Here is a 23,500-nt window from a genome sequence, read left to right on the forward strand (position 1 = left end):
TGTGTGTGTGTGTGTGTGTGTGTGTGTGTGTGTGTGTGTGAATGTGAGAGTGTATGGATGTTTCCCAGTACTGGGTTGTAGATGGAAGGGCATCTGTTGTGTAAAACAAATACCGGAATAGTTGTTGGTTCATTCTGCTGTGGCGACCTCTGATAAATAAGGAACTAAGCTGAAGGAAAAGGAATGAATGAATATTATTTAACAGTCAAAATGAATCTGAACTGGAGACAAATTGTGTCTAAAGATCAACTTCTCATTAGTAAAACATTATAAAACAATTGAGTGAAGTTAAAAGTTTGGAATGTTACTGTTTTTTTTTTACTATGGTATTTGGTTAATCTTAATTTTTCTGTAATTTAAAATTAGAATTTCATTTTACTTTAAATTGCACATAAAATGAACCAAAATATACATGTAATTGAACTAAAAGTGTTATTATTTTATATATATTTTTTTTATCAAATACATTACTTAAGTTTTAAAATAGAATAAAAAGTTTTTACTTGCCTTAACATTCACAATCTCGTTGAAAAATAACAAGTTTTTAAAACTTCCAAATTCAATTCACTAATGTAATCGATATGGGAAAAGGCTAAATAATTTTTTATCTATATACAGTTGCAATCAGAATTATTAACCCCCCTGAATTATTAAACCCCCTGTTTATTTTTCCCTAATTTCTGTTTAACATAGATAAGGCACATTTCTAAAGATAATAGTTTAATAACTCATTTCTAATGACTGATTTATTTTATCTTTGCCATGATGACAGTAAATAATATTTGACTAGATATTTTTTAAGACACTTCTATACAGCTTAAAGTCAAATTTAAAGGCTTAACTAGGTTAATTAGGTTAACTAGGCAGGTTAGGGTAATTAGGCAAGTTATTGTATAATTATGGTTTGTTTTGTAGACTATCGAAAAAAAATTGCTTAAAAGGGCTAATAATTTTGACCTTAAAAGGTTTTTTAAAAATTAAAAACTGCTTTTATTCAAGCCGAAATAAAACAAATAAGACTTTCTCTAGAAGAAGAAAAATGATCAGATATACCTTGAAATTTCTTTGCTCTGCTAAACATCATTTGGGAAATATTTAAAAAGAAAAAAAATTAAAGGAGGGCTAATAATTCTGATTGCAACTGCATATATTTTTAACAAATGTAGCACTAATAAACCTTTTACATAAAGTATTTTTGACATGTAAATGTACTGCTTATACCCTGCTTTAAAATGTCCCCATCATGAAACATTTTATTTGTAAAAATGGTTCTCACTTATATAAATCTAATAATTAGAAAATTCATATTAATACATTTAAAAAGCATATAAACATTTTTATTTATGGGTCTTAAAGCACATGATAATGATCATTCCTGTATTAAACACTGTCTGTATCATACATGGTCAAAGCAAACCCAAATACATCATGAGAGTTAAACAGGAAGAACCTTCTCACGATGTGTTTGCTTGTGCTCTTTGATATATGCCTAGATGGTACTATTTATTCAGGCAAATGATCTAAATGAAAACGCTTCCCATGGCTTTCTTTTCCTAATGTTGTTCTCCTCACTGTGTTTTCATTCTTGAATTCATTTTAGCATAACATAACCTTGTGAAATATCATTTGGTCAAACGTCACATACATACACACACACACCCTGATGGTGGTTTGTTTGTTAAATGGGCAGAGGTGTTCAGTATTTGAACTGTTCCTGGAGTCTTGCTACACAGGGAGTTGGCAAACATTTCAGCGCTAAATAAATCATTATGATGTCAGAGCTTGTCTTATCTGAGAAAAGTTCAAGTGGAGCCAAACCTGAACTATTTCTTCCTCAGTGCAGCCTAGATAGATTACAGAACTACATGGTAAAACTGGCTAAAATCTAAATTGAATGTCTTTATATGTTTGACAGGGGGAAACGTCAGTCGACGGCAACACCAATGCTCCAGAGTGGAATGAACAGATTTCCTTTATTGAACAGTTTCCTCCTCTTGCTCGACGAATCAAAATCCAGATCCTTGATGATGCCAACATTGGAGATGTGGCTGTGGCAACACACTTCCTGGATCTTCTTCAGATCTCCAATCCCAACAGAAATGGTCAGTTTTAATACAGACCAATGCTAGTTTAAAGGGAAAGTCCAGCCAAAAATGCTAATTCGTTTACTTAAACTTGTGTTGTTTTAATCTGGGAAGATTTTCTTTTCTTTTTTCTTTTATTTTCTTATATTTTGAAGAATGTCGGTCACCAAACCTTGTTAGTTTACATTACTTTTTTGTTTTCAAATATTTAAAGCCAATGGGAACCCAAACTGTTTGGTTACCAACATTTTGATGATGGTGAGAAAATATTAACAGAACTTGCATTTTTGGTTTTGGTCTTTTTCCTATATTTGTTTTTTAATCCTTTAATTACATATTCATAAAATGACAATTCTGTTACAAAACCAAAAATTCAGGATGCCCTTGGTCAAAAAAAAACAACTGGAAATGACTTATTTTAAATGTGTTGTTTTTGTTTAATTGATTGTAATAATATTAAACTTTTATAGTTATTTAATATTATATTTTTATAATTATTATTATTGTAATATTTTTGATATTATATTTAATAATATTATTTTTAATGTAATATACTACATGGGGCGGTGCGGTGGCGTAGTGGGTAGTGTTGGCGCCTCATAGCAAAAAAGTGGCTGGTTCGAGTCTCAGCTGGGTCAGTTGATATTTCTATGTGGAGTTTGCATGTTCTCCCCGAGTTTGCGTGGGTTTCCTCTGGGTGCTCCAGTTTCCTCCACAGTCCATAGACATGCGGTACTGGTGAATTGAATAAGCTAAATTGTATGTAGTGTATGTGTGTGTATGGGTGTTTCCCAGTGATCGGTTGCAGCTAGAAGGGCATCCGCTGTGTAAAACATATGCTGGTTAAGTTGCCGGTTTATTCCGCTGTGGCGACCCCTGATTAATAAAGGGACTAAGCCGAAAAGAAAATGAATGAAGGAGTATACTATACATTAATAAAAAAAAAATACAGTTTTTTATTGACTGTATCAAAAATAGAGAGAAAATATTTGACAACAAACTTTAAAATTTTGTTTTATATCTATATGGAAGAAAAACAGCGTCATAATATTTGTGCATAAATCAAATCCATGCATGTGTAATTTTAAAAACGTAAAAGAAAATGGAATGTAATCGTAATTGTATGAGGGTACAATTCCAAAATTTGAGATTAAAACAGACACAGATAAAACATTTTCTTTTTCTGTTTGTTTTAAGTTAAACTTAAAAATGTTGTTATTTTCAACAAAATCAAATGTGACTTTATTCTCATTTTACAAATATACAAATCAATATTATTATATGAAAATTAGGAGCTAATTACTACATGTCTCTTGTAAATACAAAAAAAATCACAGTTTATAAAAAGTAACATGCAGACAAACAATAATGTTAAACTTTGTTCTTGCCTGAAGTTAAACTTTGCTTTCGGTGGTATTTATTTATTTGGCAAAAAATAAATGATGGCATTTTCAGCTGAAGCTTTTCTGCAGCTGAAAATTTGATGCATCCCTAATTTTAGCATTATTTTTCTTCTGGTGACCTCAAGTTGTTACTCTTTATTGAACAACTTCTACTTCATTACACCTTATGCAACCTTCTCCCCATTTTCTTCCCAGGATTCAATCCCACCTTTGGCCCTGCTTGGGTCAATCTCTACGGCTCCCCCCAGAACTCCACTCTGAGAGACATCCACCGAGACCTTAATGAAGGTCTGAGTGACGGTATCTTCTACAGAGGCAGAATACTGCTGTCGCTCAGCGTGGAGGTTTATTCCTCACCTACGGCTGTGGTGACGGAGAGCAAGGCCATCGCTAATGTCAAGAGCACAATCAGCAGGCTTAATCTGAAACGCAGGAGCCGGAAGTCCAAAGAGAAAAAAACTGCAGGCAAAGAAGGTATACATCAAATGATGAAGGAAAGTCCGCATGAATTGGAAGCTGCGACCATTTTTTTTTCACATTGTGACTAAAGAATAAATTATTTAAGAATAGAGAAACTATTAAATGCGAAAACTGTGGGAGTGGCTTGTTTTTTTTACTGTGCGCTAATTGGATTTAGTAAAGTAGTCATTTCATTCAGAATGATCGGAAACCTCCTCCTCACCATTTCTGTTTGACAATTGGAGGGGCGGGGCTAAGTATGTTAACCACGCCCAAAGCCCCAGTCAGACGTAATCTGAGAATTTAACTGAAAACAAACAGGAAGTGCATTTTCAGATTTTAATTTTAGATTACAAGAGGAAACAATTATTTTTTCTCAGTGACACGCACAGATGAATTGCTCACCACAAAGCTAGCAATGTGAGCCAACAAAATCATATGGTTAGTTTTGATTTCACTTGTACTTTAAAGTTGCCATGAAATAGAAGTTTCTGTGCTTTTTTCCATATCCTGACGTGGATCCAATTGAAACAATCCTGAAATGAGAAAAAAATGTATGGTAGTGCAATATTTTATCAATTGGGAACCGATTGGATCGTTGGAAGATCAAAATGACCAGAAGTGAAGAAAAGTCATTTCGAGACTGTTATGGTATTTGATAAAAGATTATGAGGGCAAATACATTTTTACAAAGTAATGAAGTGCACAGATACACCATTTATAACAAGCACTACTATGTAAATATGAAAATAAGTGGAGTAAATTTTGATTTCATGGTGTCTTTAAATATACACACTGACTGTAATCATTTATATCTCCAGCCCTAGTGGTAATAAAAGGTTTTTTTTGTGCTCACCGATGTTTTCAATAGTATTGGCTACAGAAATAGTATTTTCTAAAGGAATTTACTAAAGGAATTTGTAAAAAAAATATCTTCATTAAAGCAATAGAAGCCATAAATCAAACAAACTCACTATGAAGTGAATCTCAACTTTACAAACGTTCATTTAAAGCAGTGAATAGATCAAAACTGGACAAAAATCTAAGGCCTAAGCCTTTAGGTACTTAAAGGCAACATGATTCAGTAGGTGCTGAGACTTTTATTTCAGTATGTTGATGTACATCCAACTGAAACTGAATATTGAGTAGGGGGCGGGGCTTTAATTTTGTGCATAATTTCATTATATCAAACTAATGGTAAGAGGAGTGGGGTTAAGAACAGTGTGACTGAAGCCGTCAAACTGAAGTCAACAGAGAAGAACTGCCAGACAAATGGTCTGATTTTGAATGAAGATTACAAAACAAAACAAAAATTCAGTGGATTAAGTTCCACAGATTAATTGTTGACTTAAAGAAGTTATGATCCATTTAAATGATTAAATGAGAACAAAATCTATGAATCATTGCAAATGAGACAATCAGATTAAAAATTATATGAAAAAGTGGTCATTTAAAGTTATTGGTAGATATTAAAACAAGACAAAAACAATATTTGAATTACGTTTTTAGTATTTTAAAAGCAGAGACACTAATTGATTATGCATTGTGGGTGGAGCTAATTATCTCGTCCAGAGTATTTTGCTCACCATGATAATGATTGTTGAAGATTGCTCTATAGCATTATGGGTAATGTAGTTTTCCCCCTTTTGTGGTCTGCTATTAAACAATATGGTTTTGAAAATTAGTTGAATTCATGTGAACAACATTGACAGACCTCACAATAGTCACAAAGTAATTTTCCCTGTAGAGAAAATAAATACAGTTTTTACATCCACAATGTTGGACTTCATTGGCCAGGTGTAACATTAGCCCAGCCAGGCATAAGATTTTGGGGCGGAGCTAGCTGTTTGTTCGACCAATGAAGAATGTTTGGAGTGTGGGAAATGTATTTGACAGTAGTGAAATAACTCATCATGTCAGTATATAAAGTCAACTTTTTTCACATATTGGAATTACACATTCATATACCCCAATAAGTGGCAATTGTTCTTTATTTATCAGTGCAGAGTCCCAGCGGGCCTGCAGAGGAATCTGAAGATGTCGGTGCTGAAGTACCAGCTGCCGTGACTGTGGAAGTTGAAGAAGTTCATCCTCTTCCTGAGGTCTGTCACCATGTTTACCTGTTTAATATAATTAAACTGCCTATTATTTTTTTTGTATGTGTTTTTTGAGTTTGTATCATTTATCTGTGTTTATTGGATTTATGATAGCAATATTTAATTACCGTTACTGACACAGTTGGGGAGGGAAAGGGAAAGGCAACATTAAAAGGATGTTAAAATGTGTAAACTAATGGTGCTGTTAAATTATTGAGGAAAACTTTTAAAAGTGAATCATAAAAACATATAATTAAACTGCCTACGGTTGGCCGTTTCATATTAACAACAGTTAGTTCTGGATTTAGAACACACTGTAAACATTTTATTTGAGTCATCTCAACTTACATCAAACACACTGACTAAACATTAAAGTAAATTTGTATATCTTAAAAATAGTCATAAGAGATTTATTTAGAATATTTAAAAATAAAAACAAACAAACAAGGGGGTCAATGAGTGAGTCGTTGAATCACTCACTTGATTCGCTCAAAACAATGAATAATTCTGTGATGGTTCACCACTAAGAGTGTTGCTTGAAAACTTGTGACTGTTTTCCTCCTTTGACTTGATTGTCTATTTCTATAGAGTATCAGTATCACACTTGCAGTCAGGCTGATGTTAGATGTAAATCACTGCTGTATCTGTTACTTCCTCTTGCAGAATTTCACTGGAGAGAAGGATGAATTTTTGTTGTTTGCCTCCTTCTTTGAAGTGACTATGATAGATCCTTCTATTGGCTCCAAACCTGTCACCTTTGAGCTCTCTATAGGTGAGACTGGACTGTTTAATCCCATAATACCATTTCAATTTCATGCTACTTAATATACTCAGAGGTTACTTTAGTGTTAATTACTGTTATTAACTATTTTTTTTTATATTTTACACAATTTGAGACATTTTTTGTATATTTCCTTTTTTATTTAAAGGGTTAGTTCACAAAAATATGAACATAATGAACTCACCTTCATTTGGTTTCAAACCTGTTTGAATTTCTTTTTTTATGTTGATCGAAACAAAACTAATATGGAAGTCAATGGGTCCCAGCAACCAGCATTTTAAACCTTCTTTTTTCTTTGTTTTAATCATCTTTTGTGTTCAACAGAAGAAAGAAACTGACAGAATTTTTATTTTTGGCTGAACGATTCCTTTAATTAATTTAAAAATAATTTTAAATTTATTTCAATAAACTCTCATAACTCTTGACCGAATATATATGAATTGCATACAAATAAAAAAGACATAAAAGCAGTTTACAACTAAGAGACTAAAACTTTGTGTGCTTTAAATTACACTTCAGACTATATAAATAAATCTATTTTTTAACTGAAAATCAAACCACATGCAATTAAATCATTTTTTTCATCTTGTTTTTGTAGGCTTCAGATTTTTGGAATACACAAGTTATTAGTTTAAAGGAAAATAATCGTGGGAATTCTTATATCATATGTTCATATGCATTATTTCATACAATAATATAAACAAATAAAATTCTCGTCAACACTGAAATGAACAATTTCACAAAAATGATTAATTGTTTGGAATAATTAAGGAGGGCTAATAGTAGCATGGTAAAAACATGGTAACATTCAAAACATTGCCTTTTTTCACATTCACTTACCAGTGAGAAGTTGCTAATCGTTGACAATATGATTTTAGTTTAAAAAAACAACAACCGCTTTGTCTGTTTTATAAAATAATAATGCCCAAACACACCTGGTATATGAAAGTTCTTTTCAATATTGAAAGGATTTTTATGATTTTTAGTTTCAATTAACAACAGCAAGATGGCATGGTGGCTAAGCGGTTAGCAGTCACGGCAAGAAGGTCGGTGGTTCGAGTCCTGGCTGGGCCAGTTGGCATTACTGTGTGGAGTTTGCATGTTATCCCCGTGAACGCGTGGGTTTCCTCCTGGTGCTCCGGTTTCCCCCACAGTCCAAAGACATGCGGCATTGGTGAATTGGGTAAACAAAATTGACCGTAGTGTATGTGTGTCAATGAATGTGTATGGATGTTTCTCAGTACTGGGTTGCAGCTGGAAGTGTATCCGCTGTGTAAAACATATGCTTGATAATTTGGCGGTTCATTCCGCTGTGGCGAACACTGATGAATAAAGGGACTAAACCGAACTAACCGAATAAAGGGACTTAACCGAACATGAATGAATAACAACAGCAACTGTGTGTTCACAGGGAACTATGGTAAAACAGCAGAGGTGGTAGTGAAGTCCAGCAAAAGCGGCAGTCAGGAGAATCTGGCTGAGGACAGACTACCACTGCTGGAGTCAGACGACGAGCTGGAGAGAGATGAACTTGTGAACCCTCGAGACCAGTCCATCACAGCACCCAGAAGACCTCAACCCACTGAATATGACAGGTCACATAATCATCTCAAGCTCAACTGCTAATCATTACGTGCGGTGCTGTAAACAATCCTTTTTATCATTCAGATCTTTTAGTTGCATTCCCCTTTTCCGAGAGAAACCGTGCATCTTTGTGTGGAGTTACTTTGAGGATCACACTTTCAGATTCTACAACAGCAACTGGTTGTCCAAGATGGCCGACCGACTGGCAAGTGCTATTTAGCAGATATTTTACATTTCTGATTTATGAAAACAGCATTTTAATATTCAGTCCCTCCAGAATTTTGTGTCTTGTGCTCACAAATTTGAATGCAAAATTAACCCTTGTGTATTGTTCAAATTTACTACCCTTTCAAACATAGGCTCATTCTAAAAATGAGGCCCTATATACATTTTTGGAGATCGCGAATTATGGAGCCAGAAGTACGTATGGCTGCATTTCATCTTTAAAACAAACGCTATGAGACGGTGTGACATCGCAGACGGCTTTCCCGCTGTTACTAGTTTGTCCAGTTAGCTTGACATGTACGTCGGTGGACTTGAAACTCAGAGAGGAGTTGATCATGGCAACGGGGTTTGAGTCTTGTGAAGAACCGTTCCAGAAAGCAGGTAAGATAAAAACAGAATCCAAAAAATAAAATAAACAAGTAAAAAACAGGGTGAGAATGTGGTAAAACCAACAAATGTGGTAAAAAAATCAGGCCAGGATTTTTCTGGATTGCTTTTTAAAACTGTCGATTGGGTTTAGGGAAATAGATGGGCGGGTCAATCGGTGCTTCTGAAAACACTTTTGGTTGGGTTTAGGGAAGGAGGAGGGTGGGTCAGTCTATCGGTCAGTCGACAGTGGCCTCTGGTGGATTTCGTTGAGAATAGCAGGTGCAAAGGGTACTCGCGAGAGAAATTTGAGATCTGAATAAGCATACTCAGCGGCCTCTGGTGGTTTCAGGAAAACAAAAACTGCAAAAAACGTACTTCTCCAGAAATGTACATAGCGGTACGTTTTCAGAATGAGCTTGGGTTGACCTTTTGATTATGTTTGTGGCTGTTTTTACCCCATTGACCTCTATTATAATGACATTTTTGATTGGCAAGTCTGAAGGGCTAATGGTGCCAACTGATGATCAACATTAAAACTTGCAAATTGTAGCTTTTCCCAACAGGGAAAACCAGCAAGAATCAAAAATGCATTATTATATGTTATTATAATGGAAGTCAATGAGGCAAGACCAGCCATTAACATGGGCAGTAAATTTGCCCAGAGTGTATAGTTGAGTTTTTGAAAAATTTCAAAGCATTTCCCCAAAATATGTGTCAAAGTCAGATTTGTCACCAAAAATCATTCCATTTGTTGAAATCACCCCAGAGTGGACGAAAACATCCCGACAGCACACAAGAGCTTATCAAATTCCACAAAATATTTGCTTTCACTTTAACATTTTTGGTCACACTTTGTTTTAATGTACAATTCACACTATTAACAAACTATTAGTTTAATAAACCACTAATTAGCTGCTTATTAATAGTTAGTAAGGTAGTATTTGGGTATTGGCATTAGGTAAAATCATACTTCTCAAGTAATAATAAACATATAATATCCTAATAATAATAATAATAATAACTGTTACTGAAGCTAAACTGTTACCAAACATTTTACTTTGGACTAAAACATGCCAGAAATGTTTGTTCTTGATTATTATTATTATGCTTGATACACACTACTTTTAGAGAAAATGAAAAAAATACATATAAAAAAACATTTTTAATGGGGTACCATGGTGGCGAGGTGGGTAGCATGTCCAAAGACATGCGAATTGGGTAAGCTAAATTGTCTGTAGTGTATGAGTGTAAATAAATGTGTATGGATGTTTCCCAGTGATGCATTGCAGCTGAAAGGGCATCTACTCTGTAAAACATAAGCTGGATAAGTTGGCGGTTCATTTCGCTGTGATGACCCAAGATTAATAAAAAGCCAAAAAGAAAATGAATGAATGCATGAAAACATTTTTAGTGGGTCAAAATGGCCAGATACATCTATTTTATTTACATGGCCTCAAATGGTAATCTATTATAAAAATCCAAAATCAAACAAAAAGTGCTCAGGAGTAGCTTAAATAATGTGTCAGTGCTCTTTGGGTAAGGGATTCATCAGAATAAACAGCAAAAGTCAGTCCAAGGCACTCGAAAAATTTGAAAATAAATATTAAAAAGCCTTTATTGACATGGCTATTCCTTAAAACTGCCTTCAAGTGTTTACTGAAATGCCTTGGAGCAGTTTTAAGGAATAGCCATGTCAATAAAGGCTTTTTAATGTTTTTCCACATTTTTCGAGTGCCTTATTACTTTTACAAGTAGTCAGCTATATTTTCATACAAATCTGAATTGACATACTTAAAATAATGTTTTGCTGAGATGGCCGGTCAATTTAAGAAAACATTAAATATTTTGTATACTGCATAAAGATGTAGTTTTGAGTTGCGATTACACAGAAACGTCATCACAAAAAGTGATATGTTAATAAGAACCTATTTATTGTGCATCTGGATGTAATGTTTTAATATAATATAATATAATATAATACACTTTTTTTATTGTATTTGCTGAACATTTCGAGATAAATGCATAACATAACATGTGTAAATAAAGTAACAAAAAGAAAAAAAAAAGGAGAGAAAGTAAAAATAAAACAAATAAAGAACAAGAGCGGGTATACATAACATTTACCATAGAGAAGAGGAGTTTAGCTTTTTAAGTATATTCACAATTCTGCTCGCTTTACAACTTTAGAGTCCTTTAAGAGTTTCAAAAGAAATTTTTAAATCAGCCTTGAAATGGAAGATGTTAGACTTCTTCTCCGACCATTTACACTTGTGTATACGAAACTTGCCAAATAATATCAACAGATTTAACATAAACAAGAGATTCTTATCTATATCTTTTTTTATCTATGTAAAATATGACATCGCTTTTCTTAATAATAATTCTATGACCACATATAATATATATACACAGCCCCTCAGAGAGTAGAGACATGACGGGCTTACGCTTGTCAGATACTACGTGATGATGTCACTGATATGCAAATTAGTGCCTGACGTCATCTGGCAACATTTAGCTACTTTTCGGGCAGGGTTTAGCTAATTGAAAATAGTTGGCAACACTAGTTCTCTCCACTGACAAGCAACTCAAGCATCACAGTCATCTGTCTAGTAATTAGTCACGCACCCGCACGTCATCCCCGCTTACAGGGGTGTAGCGGACATTTTAAAAGTGGGGGGACAGCTGTATGAGATCATACGTTCATATAATTATTAATCACCTGTTTCTAAATGATCTGTCTCTAAAAGTGAGGGGGACGTATCCCCCACGTCTCCCTGGTTGCTACGCCCCTTATCAATCCAGCTCTATAAAACCCCTCACCCTCCCTCACTCAGTGTCCGGCCTCGTCGCATAAGGTTTCACAGTCAGTGAAACCTTATAGACTCAGCTATACTTACCTGTTCTGTTTCTTGTGATCTCCAGTGTCTTAGTCTCTCCTGCTCCTAGTGTGTTTCCCTTCTGGTCTCCTCTGGTTGTGTGTTTCTCCATATTCTCCACATTCCTGATCCATCATCATTCTCTGGTCCCTCTCATCATCTGGTCCACTGCTCATCATATCCTGCTATAGACATTACTTGTTTACATCATTCCTTGTTGTTACTACTCACAGCTCAGGTCTCATCCCCCTTCTGTGACATTTTCTCTATTTGTTTTTCTCAGTTTTTCAAATTGTGAAACCAATGTTTTGCAAATTTGATAATATTGTGTATATATTTCACTGCAAAACATCAAGACATGGGTCAAGTGTTGCCTCATTTTTTGAGCAAAACTGCCACAAAAATCTATCATTCAGGCCTCAAAAGTCAGAAAAGTGTCCTGCAAAACCCTGGAGGAGCTGAATATAATACTTGCAATCGCATCCATTTCACTTTTATTCTTGGAATTCTCTAAGATTAATCTCTGCCCTACTTTTTTCAAGGAGTGTGGCATTGATGAAGTGGAGATGCTGTTGAAAAGATCGAAAATAAAGGCTAAAGAGCGTTTGGTGGATGTTGTTCTGGAGTTCTTTTCCTCTTGCAAGTAGGACACATTTGCATGATTTTTGTGTTGTTGTGCGGCTGTTTCTTCCATTATGGATAACACAAAGCCTGCTCTCAATGGTCCTCAGGCAGTACAGCAGCAACTTAGAAAGGAAGAGGAATCCACGCCAAAACAACCTGGATAAATGCCGTGTGGGGCTCATCAAGAGGAACATTGTGAGTGGCTGGATTGATTTTGGTGTTATAGAAGTACACTAATGATGATGTGGTTTTAGTGGGACAAACAGGGTATATTGGAAATGTCATACAAAAAGTCTGACATAATAATTGAATAAGTTGCTGTATTTTTTCATTGGTAAAATTGTGAAGTATTTTTAACAATTTCATATAGCTATTTTCTATGTAAATAGTGATTTATTTGTGTGATGTCATAGCTGACTTTTCAGCATCATTACTTCAGGCTTGAGTGTTACACGATCCTTCAGAAATCACTCTGATATCCTGATTTAATGCTCTGAAAATGTTTATGATTCGTATCAATGCTGAAAATAGTTGTACTGCTTCATATTTTTGTGGAAGCACTTCATTCAAAAGTTTCTGGTGAGATTTTTTTTTAATTACATTGACATTTGGTAACACTTAATAAGGCTATATTAGTTCATGCATTAGGTAATGGTAATAAAGTCATTCATTGTTAGTTCATGTTAACTCACAGTGTATTAACCAATGTTAACAAGAATTAATTAAAATTTAAATAATGCATTAGTTTATTATTAGTTCATCGTAATAAATACATGAACTAACATTAACTAATGAAACGTTATTTTAAAGTGTGACCTAATAGTTTTTATTCGACAAGGATGCATTAAAATCACCATAATGAATAGTTTTTTGGGTTTTTTTAAGATTTAGTTTTGGCCTTTTTTATTAGATAGGACAGTATTGAGACAGGAAGCGGAGTTGGAGAGATAGAGGGGGGTAGGGAAATGTCCTCGAGCCGGGGTTCCATCTCGGGACGCCCTGGCGTGCTACTGCACCATATGTCGGCGGGCTAACCACTAGGCTATTGTGCCGACATGAATTGTTTAATGTATTTATATAGCGCTGTATTATATATTACTGTATATTGCAACTATATGAGGGGGTCTAAGGACATTTATAATGTTAAAAATTTCTGTTTCAAAAAATAAAAATTGAACTTATGTTCATTAAAGATATCTTATAATGCCCACACTTTCCTCACATTATATAAAACAGTAAACTCTGTTGATGGTAATAATAAGAAGCATTAATAAACATTGCACACCAATAAATAAAAAATAAATCTGCATATGATTTCTGAAAGATCAACAAACACTGCAGTAATTGTGCAAAAAAAAAAATCAGATTTTACATGAATAAATGAAGTAATTACATAAAATTCATTTTTTTAATAATGTGTCATAGTAGTTTTTTTCTGTATGCATGTGATCAAAAAATCAGAAACCTCTTTAAAACTTTTGAAAAGTTTTTCAGTCACACAAATAATTTTTTTTTCTACAGGTTTTGCTGGCCAAGCAGACCCTAAGAGTGAGAAAGCGAGTCACCAGAAACACTGTTAAAGACAGACTAGCAGATCTTAGGAATATCACCAAGAGACTCCGCTTTCTGGCTATAGAGGTAATTCCATCAGTTTAAATATAAATACACTATACATATATATATATGTATATATATATATGTATATGCATATATGTATATGTATGTATATATATATATATATATATATATATATATATATATATATATATATATATATATATATATATATATATATATATATATATATATATATTTGAGCAGCAGATCTGTATGTGAATATCCGTGTTGATATTTGGCAGCCTCAGAGCACTCTGCCTGATGTGTTTCTGTGGATGTTGAGTGGAGGGAGACGTGTGGCCTACGCCAGGATCCCTGCACCCTCTGTCCTCTTCTCACTGGTGGAGGAGGAGAAAGGAAAAGACTGCGGAAAAATCACTGCTGTGTATTTGAAGGTGAAGCATCATATCGCACAATCTTCCTTTGTCCAAAGCAGTTTATTTGCTGTTTCCTAAAATAAAGCTCACTGGTAAAAGAAGCCAACGTGATGTGTTTTTGTTGATCTGATCATAAATAGACATGCTAAATATAAATAAACAGGCTCTGAAAGTTGAGCTTTTTCACTTTTAACAAAAACACATGCAATGTCAATACAAGTCAAATACTCATAAGATCAGAGTTTTTTTATTTTAGTGTTGACACTCATATTCCTAAACATTACAGGACAAGATATTGAAGCTCATTGATTATAACGAATTAAATCTTTGGCTTTGTACGCTTGGCTTTAAGGGGAATTAATATAAAGAGCAAAAGTTTTAACACAGACTTACAACATTTTTAGTTTTGTAGTTATTAGAGCAGAAGCAAAACATTATCTTCTTTCATGAATGCTACATGTTAACAGTTATTCAGTGTCTATAGAAATACTAGAATAATACAAATTATTCTACCATAATAACATCTCTATATATTACTGAAGTAATGTGTCTAAAATATTCACCTATTCGTGTAAGTTTACTTTTATAAAAATAAATTGATATTTGACTACAAAAGAGATTCTTGCAATAAAGTTTTCTTTTATACTTTTCATACAGCAATTTTTAACAATATTTTACAGCAGCCCCTCAATTGGTGCATTTCTTGATTTCTTTTATTACACAGATAAAATCATGAATGTTAGGCTATGCAATATACAGGGTTTCACTCACCAAAACATATGTTGTATGATCAGCTCTTTCACATGAATGAAAATGCTTGGTTCCAATACTTATTAAATAATTGAGGCCGCTAAATAATTATGTTCATATATGACAGAATGCATGGAATGTTATTTGGATTAAATATCAGAATGGTACTTGAATTATATATATATATATATATATATATATATAATAAGCACTGTTCCATAAAAAATAAAAAAATTAAATAATTATAATAATTAATTAAATATTCAATTAAATAAATAAATAAACAAAGAATTAATTAATTAATAATTAATTAATTAATAATATTGTAAATATTTCAAAAATATAGTATAGTACTCTAGTTATATATCAATAATATATAATATATACAAATATAATAATAATAAATCCTAATAATAAATAATAAAATAATAAATCAGTTTAATACTGTATAAGTAATTTTTAAAATGTTTAAATTCTCAAAATATATATTGTTTTAGTTTGTGTTGCTTTTCTTTCTATAGACCCCTGGAGGGCCAGTGGGGGAAATCTTCGCCAAACTGGAAGTCTATATGTGGCTCGGTATCACAAAGTACGCCAAAAACTGTGTCACCAGCCTTCCAGCAGAGTTTAGACCCATTTACGAAGATGCGACATCTGGTGCATCGATTCCCCGTAACATGCCTCCCACCAAATTAGCAGTGGAAGGTACTTCATCCAATACAAACACATTTCTCTATAATTTACCTCGGGGAGCTTCGAAAAACCAATATATTTTCATTTGGATGACATTTGAATTCATTTCCTTGAAAATTACAGTCCTGCTTTTTGTCATTTCATCCAGACAGTCGTTACTTCCAGTTACGTGCTCACATTTATCAGGCGCGGGGCATCATTGCAGCTGATGACAATGGACTGTCAGACCCCTTCGCCAAGGTTGTGTTTAGCACTCAGTGTCAAGTCACACGGGTGGGTCTCCTACAAACACACACATACACAGTTGAAGTCTGTGAATGTATTTTTCACATATCTCCCAATTCATGTTTAACAGAGAAAGTTTCTTTTATTCCTGTTTATGTGAAGCACTAATTAACATTGTGTGTATAAAATGGGTTATATATAAACTTGCCTTGCCTTAATTAAGCACTTTAAGCTGCATACTAGTGTTACGATTTAATAAGTTGTCTAGGGAGAGAAAACATAACATTTAGGATATTAAATTATTACTAAAGGATATGGATGGAAAAAACAAGGACACACAATCTTATCACTTAATTCTTTGTTCCTCTATAAGAAAAAATTAAAAAGCCAACAAAAGAGAGGTATGTATGAGCTTTGTACAGCGCATCTGAAAATAAATATAAGCAATCATAGAAATATAATCAAACCAAAAGTTACAGGGGGAAAAAGGAACTAGAGTGGTGCCAAAGCAAAGAACTAAACAAAACCAACAGCCACATAAACTAGAACACAAGATCCCCTCTAAACATACTAATGTAAGGTTCACCCAGTTGGGCCAATGAAGGTGTCCACTGATGGATGAAGATTCACTGCCTGTTCGGTCTTTCCAGTGCACAGTGTTGATTTACTTAGAATTTAACTCATATCTGACTCCAGTTTGAATATGAGGTGGTTTAGAATATTAATATATTTATCTTTCGTTTTATCTGACTCCAATCATAAAACATTAAGATTATATCAATATATAATTTAGATAAATGTTTGAACCTTTTGTCTTCAATCGTAACTATTACATTTGTTCATTCAGGTGCTCATGTCGCTCAGGTAATTGACTAATACTTTTAGATGGCTGCTCCTATGCTTGCTCATTCTAAAGTATTTTTGATTAGTCCCCCTTAGATGTACACCCTTGAGTAAAGACAATATCATTTCTAATCAGAGGTCAAGGCCATTATTATAAATGTAACCGACTACTGTTCTCTATAATAATTTTGGTTTAGCAAAGCTCATGGTTTCCCATGTACACCTAATTTAGAATAATATTACTTTCAAACAAGGGTCAGGTACCCTATCTAGGTTAGTCGTGCAACTCCTTGTTGCCCTGGATGGAATTAACCTCCTTTCCACATAAGTACACTTGAATCAATATCAAGAGTCAGTCGGATCCCTAAAATACAGTTAGTGTGCCCAATGCTCCATCTCAACTGAACTTTAGTCCGTCTACTGATCTGACACAGAAAGTGCGGAAACAAGGATACAGCGTAATCAACTAAAATGAATAATTACAGCGTAAGCAGAATGCGTTCAAACATAACGATTTAATAGTCAGGTAAATATGTATTATGCCAATTATTCAGTCAATTCATAAACAATCAATACAAGACATCAGATTCTCAAAGATAGATCTAAGATCAAAAGATGCATACCTGACTTCAAAATCTACATAGTATAGAGCATGAGAGCTCCACACTATGAGCTGATCTGGTTACAGAATCACCCTAAACATTTAGAAACTTTCCCTTAAGTAGTGAAACGAAGACCAAGAGAAGGCATTTGCATTTAGTGGCATGTTAGATCTGAAGAGTTTCTGCCTATAGGGAACAAATGATCATTTCAATACAAGCGCCCAAGGTAAAGGCACACCCTTAGAAGTGGTTCAAAAGATACCTGAAGTTATATATCTATTATTTTGATTATGTCTATTTCTGAGGGAATGAGACCATTGTACCAGTCGCACTGAGACATTTCAAATGATATCAAACATGATGCAAAAAGTCAACATGCATTGATACAGAACATTGATAGTTTGAGATGACCATTCTGTGTGAGTTAAGATGACCTTTCTGTGAGTTGGGTGAGGGGTAAGAGAAGGGAAGGGAGTGCGGGAGCTTTTTCCGCATTCACGCTCCATGGTGTGTGAATGTAGATGTTTGCATTGTATGCAAAATATCTGTGATATCTCAAATCTTACACTAATGAAAATAAAAATGTGAAAAAGAAACCAAAATCTTCAGCGTACGCGACGCCAATAAAGTACACTAACTAAAATAATAAACAAAAATACAAAAAGCGGCGCTCACCCACTTACCTAGTGTTTCTGAACAATTCAAATAACTACAGGTAAAATGCATGTCACGTGAATTGTTAATCTATTTCTTTTCCCCCAAAAGGAATGATAAACTCTTAAACCATATTAAATTTACAGTTGCTTGGACTATTTCAGAGACACAAAACAAATCATAATACAGAAACGAACGTACACAGCACAAACCCCGCCCCCCGAGGAGTCACAGGGTCGGGATCCAATCAGCAGATACCTGAGAAGGAAAAAATAGCGGGTCAAAAGGTGATAGGGCGAGACATAGAGCGAATGACAGACAAGGAGAGAGAGAGCGACAGAGAGGGAGAAAGCGACAAAGATCCAAACTCCCACAGACCGTAACAACTAGCATCTTAAAAAATATCTAAAATATTATGACAAAAGAAATCAGTTATTAGAAATGAGTTATTAAAACTATTATGTTTAGAAATGTGTTAAAGAAAATCTTCTTTCGGTTAAAGACAAATTGGGTAAAAAAATATACAAGGGGGCTAATAATTCAGGAGGGCTAATAATTCTGACTTCAACTGCATATCACCTCATGTGTCCCCAATAAAAAGCACTGGATATTAAAACTAGCTCATTTTCAATTCCAAAGAGATTTATTGTCCATTCGTGACAGATCCATTAAAGGATCTGAATGGGCAGTGAAATGAGTCTTTCAGCTTTCATTGATTGCAGTTTTGTGTCTTGAGGGATTGCTAAAAGACTTTATCGTTTGCAGGTGATGGAGGAAACTCTGTCCCCGACGTGGTGTGAGTTACTCTTCTATGATCAGGTTCTGATGGAGGGCAGTAAGGACGAATACAGAGAAGACCCTCCAGTGGTCATCATCAACATATATGACTACAACAAACTAGTGGGTTCTGTGTGTTAACTGCTTTTGAATGTGGGATTTTTGAAATTGGCTATAGTGTGTGAGTGTGTTTATGAAGGAGCGAGTATATGGGTGTTTTCAAGTACTGGGTTGCGGCTGGGTAAAACATATGCCATAATAGTTGGCGGTTCATTCCGCTGTGGCGACCCCTGATAAATAAGGGACTAAGCCAAAGGAAAATGAGTGAATAGTCCAGCTGTGTGCTCACCATATATAATCACTGGAGCTGTTGTACTTCTGAATATTTACTATACGCTATAATTCATTTGCTTTATGTGTGATGTATTTGATGGTTACAACAGGGAAGTCCACAAGCCCTTGGTCGTGCATTTGCCAAGCCAGAGCTGAAGTTTGTGGAGGAGCCGTATAAAAAACCCCAGCTGCAGTTTTTTGAGATCACAAAAGGCAAAAGCAAAGCTGGTGAAATTCTGGCCGCTCTGGAGCTTATCGAGCTGGATTACTCAAGCTTTGGAGAGGTGGGACCTGTTTTCTCTCTTTAATTAAACTGCAAAAGAAGAAAGATAATTTAGCTTAACACACTCATTAAAACATTGATTTGTCTGTTTTAGAGCAGTGTTTTACTGTAAAAATGTTCCATTGTCTATCGGCTTAACAGATACAGTTGAAGTCAGAATTATTAGCCCCCCCTTTTAATTGTTTTTCTTTTTTAAATATTTCCCAATTGGTGTTAAACAGAAAAAGGAAATTTTCACAGTATGTCTGATAATATTTTTTCTTCTGGAGAAAGTCTTATTTGTTTTATTTCGGCTAGAATAAAAGCAGTTTTCAATTTTTTTAAAAACCATTTTAAGGTCAATGTTATTATCCCCTTTAGGCTATATTTTTTCCAATAGTCTACAGAACAAACCATCGTTATACAATAACTTGCCTAATTACCCTAACCTAGTTATCCTAATTAACCCAGTTAAGCCTTTAAATATAACTTTAAGCTGTATAGAAGTGTCTTAAAAAATATCGAGTCAAATATTATTTACTGTCGTCATGGCAAAATTTTCTCTCTGTTAAACAGAAATTGGGGAAAAAAATAGCAGTGGTGCTAATAATTCAGGGGGCTAATAATTCTGATTTCAACTGTATGTTTTTGTAAAAAAACAAAGTTATTCTTTCACACATTTTAATAAGTACAGTTTAGGATAAGTAATCATACAAAAGTGTATTATATTATATTATATTTTATCATATCATATCATATCATATATCATATCATATCATATCATATCATATCATATTATATTATATTATATTATATTATATTATATTATATTATATTATATTATATTATATTATATTATATTATTATGGTTTGAAGGATAGCTGCAAAGTATAAAGATTTGAAATGGCAATTAAATAGAGTCTGTTTTCTATTGTAATATACTGTTTTCTATTTTTATATGCAGTATAGTAATGCAAAAATTGAAAGTAAAAAACAAAACAGTATTTATATAAAATAGAAATCTTTTGTAAGGTTATAAATGTACTAAACGTCATAACAGGGAACACATATTTTCTGAAGACCAAGAATTTTCTCGGTCAGTAAAATAAATGACTCCAGTTAATTGATCGTAAGTAATGTGTTTGTTGTAGCAGTATGAGGTCAATGGATTAAGAAGAGTATGTTGTCCAGGAAAAGTCTTTATAATTACTAATAAACAGTCAAAATGTTACAAAATATACATGTTAATAATCAAATATATGATAATATATGCAGTGGTGGAAAGAGTACTGTAAAATTACACACTCAAGTAAAAGTACCATTACTTGCCCAAAAATGTCATGCAAGTAGAGTAAAAAGTGGCCCCGTTAAAAGTACTCAAGAGTAGTGAGTATTAGGCTGTGAAAAGGTTGATGTATTTACATGCAATTTGTGCATGTGTGGAAACGTAACATTCGTAGTGCATTTAGTTATTGTTTAAGGCCATTTGGCGATATCAGTCATCATACAAACAACATACATCCATCATCTTCTCATCAGTGACATGCTGTCTAAATAGTCTAGGTTATTTCTCTAATTCTCCTTTTTTTTGAAGCACTCATGTCTTGAGGTTGTTCGGTATGATGTGATTTTTTTCCTATTTGCAATTTGGACAGGAATCACAGGACTGATTTTTCTACTCAGCCAATACCCACAGACAAGAAAAAAATAAAGTAGTGACTGCAGTTTAAAGAAAAATAGTGGTGTAAAAGTACTGATACATCAATAAAATGTACTCAATGGAAAGTAAAACTACTTAGTAAATTACAATTCTTGAGAAAAACTACTCAATTACAGGAATTCGAGTATCTGTAATTTGTTACTTTACAGTGAATACATGTTCCCCAATGGGATGTGTTAAGTAGTTATAAGTAATTAGGCTGACCCTATGATAGCATATAAACATTACATATATATCTTATATTTTAAAGAAAGGTCAAATCGACTCGAAGCCAATCCTCTGCTAACCTCTATATATCATAAAGTTTAAAAATATGCCTTTTAAATGTCATATTTATGTGCTCTGAATTGATTTCAGCCAGCTCTGCCAGTGGATGTTGACCCCAAGGAACCACAATACATTGAAGAAGAATGCTATTTTATAATTCCTGAGGGAGTGCGACCCGTGCTGAGGAAATACAGAATTGAGGTACAACCTTGAACAGATATAAACTGATATCAAGTCTTTTACTTAACAACAACAGTCTAACACTAGAACTACCAATGCAGGCAACCATTCTGAAAGAAAAATTGCAGTCTAATAACTTTGTTGAAATAAATCCCATATAACTCTAGAACCCTTACTCTTCATATATTATGTTCTAACATTGATGTTTTATTATATTTAAAACCTCATTTTTTTAAATTCTCAATTATTTTTAAAGCTCTACACTGTAAAACCCAACAGTCAACTTTATCAAATGAAATGAGTGTAGTCAACTCAAAATTTACTGAAAGTTAATTCTACTAAATAGTTTTGAACTCAGTTTTGAAGGGAATGAGTTAATTAAATACCTCATTACTTCAACTTAAATAGAGTAAGTTCACAGTTTCACAGTCTCATAAATTAGTTTTTTTTTTACTCAAATGGTTTGTTGCAATCTGTTTCCTCAAATGGTTTGAGTTGCTTATTGGGTTTTACAGTACTAAGTTGGTTTGAGTTCTCTTCATTTATTGGGTTTTACTGTGCTCAAATTGCTTCATTTACTCAAATGGATTAAGTTCACAGCACTCATTAGGATTAGTTAATTGATTGAGTTACCTATTTATATACATATATATATATATATATATACTATTATGATTAATTATACTATTAATATATTATTATATTATATTATATTATATTATATTATATTATATTATATTATATTATATTATATTATATTATATTATATTATATTATATTATATTATATTATATTAACCTGTGTTAAAATATCAGATCCTTTTATATTTGTGGATTTTTGATTCCAGTAATGGTTGCAAGTGAATGGATGTAAATGCTTTCCAAAAAGTGTTTTTATCCACCAAAATACTCTACCTCTATCCTTATTTGTTGCCGTTTACACTTTTAAAAACCACACTTTACTGTACCTCTCCCGGTAGCTTTTACATAGTTAAATATTATTAAAAGGTCATAAAATTTTGCAGCAGACATTCTTAAGATTTATTCTAAACCTCATTGGATGATTCAGATATAAATATGACCTGACAAAACTGACATTTGATAGAATCTAGTGTCACTCGTATGACCATAGAATTTGAAAAGTTCTTGTGTTAAAGGTCTGGTGAAGTGCTTTGAAATGTGCATTTTATTCGATGTTTGATGTAATCTCAACTGGAGAGAGGGTGGGACATGGAGTAACCCCTCCCCTTTTAAAAAAAGTAGCCAATAGCATTTTGCTTTATCATCGCTCGGCCAGTGAGAGTGGTTGGGCTCAAGCGCAACAAATAAAAAGCAAATGAGAAGAGACTTGAAGGGGTGTGGGGAATGTCAGATACTAGAGAGCATTGGATTGGTCAAGCTTTGATGAGAGACTGATCTCACCTGAAGTATGAGGTGAAAAAACGCTGATCCGTTTAGATGGAAGTGACAAACAGCAAGCTTTACATGTTTATATCGGTTTTTATATCTCCTAAACGCGCATTTTGTCACTGTTTTGGAGCACACCAACATATAGATGTCCTTAAAATGAACAGACTGAAACTAACATCTAACTTTGTTATTTTAATATCATGGGACCTTTAAAGATCTTGAAAGCACAATATTGAATCAATATATTTTATTCAAATATTTGATCAATTTATCACACAGAAAGTGCTTAA

At 33.6% G+C, this 23,500-nt stretch overlaps 1 protein-coding gene across 1 annotated transcript in view; it reads left to right on the forward strand.

Moving 5' to 3' along the window:
* The window catches only part of fer1l4 (fer-1 like family member 4), a 67,816-nt gene that overhangs the window by 16,386 nt on the left and 27,930 nt on the right, over nt 1–23,500 (forward strand). Inside the window, exons 14-28 of the mRNA XM_056467878.1 lie at nt 1,916–2,102; nt 3,683–3,961; nt 5,948–6,048; nt 6,706–6,814; nt 8,235–8,418; nt 8,492–8,612; nt 12,420–12,520; nt 12,609–12,696; nt 14,023–14,139; nt 14,361–14,513; nt 15,767–15,950; nt 16,087–16,211; nt 19,028–19,162; nt 19,483–19,656; nt 21,712–21,822. Of these exons, the coding sequence (XP_056323853.1) occupies nt 1,916–2,102; nt 3,683–3,961; nt 5,948–6,048; nt 6,706–6,814; nt 8,235–8,418; nt 8,492–8,612; nt 12,420–12,520; nt 12,609–12,696; nt 14,023–14,139; nt 14,361–14,513; nt 15,767–15,950; nt 16,087–16,211; nt 19,028–19,162; nt 19,483–19,656; nt 21,712–21,822 (2,169 nt within the window). The remainder of the gene's footprint in view (nt 1–1,915; nt 2,103–3,682; nt 3,962–5,947; nt 6,049–6,705; nt 6,815–8,234; nt 8,419–8,491; nt 8,613–12,419; nt 12,521–12,608; nt 12,697–14,022; nt 14,140–14,360; nt 14,514–15,766; nt 15,951–16,086; nt 16,212–19,027; nt 19,163–19,482; nt 19,657–21,711; nt 21,823–23,500) is intronic.

This window comes from Danio aesculapii, chromosome 11 (genome assembly GCF_903798145.1).
Source record: "Danio aesculapii chromosome 11, fDanAes4.1, whole genome shotgun sequence".
In the NCBI taxonomy this organism is placed as follows: Eukaryota; Metazoa; Chordata; class Actinopteri; order Cypriniformes; family Danionidae; genus Danio; species Danio aesculapii.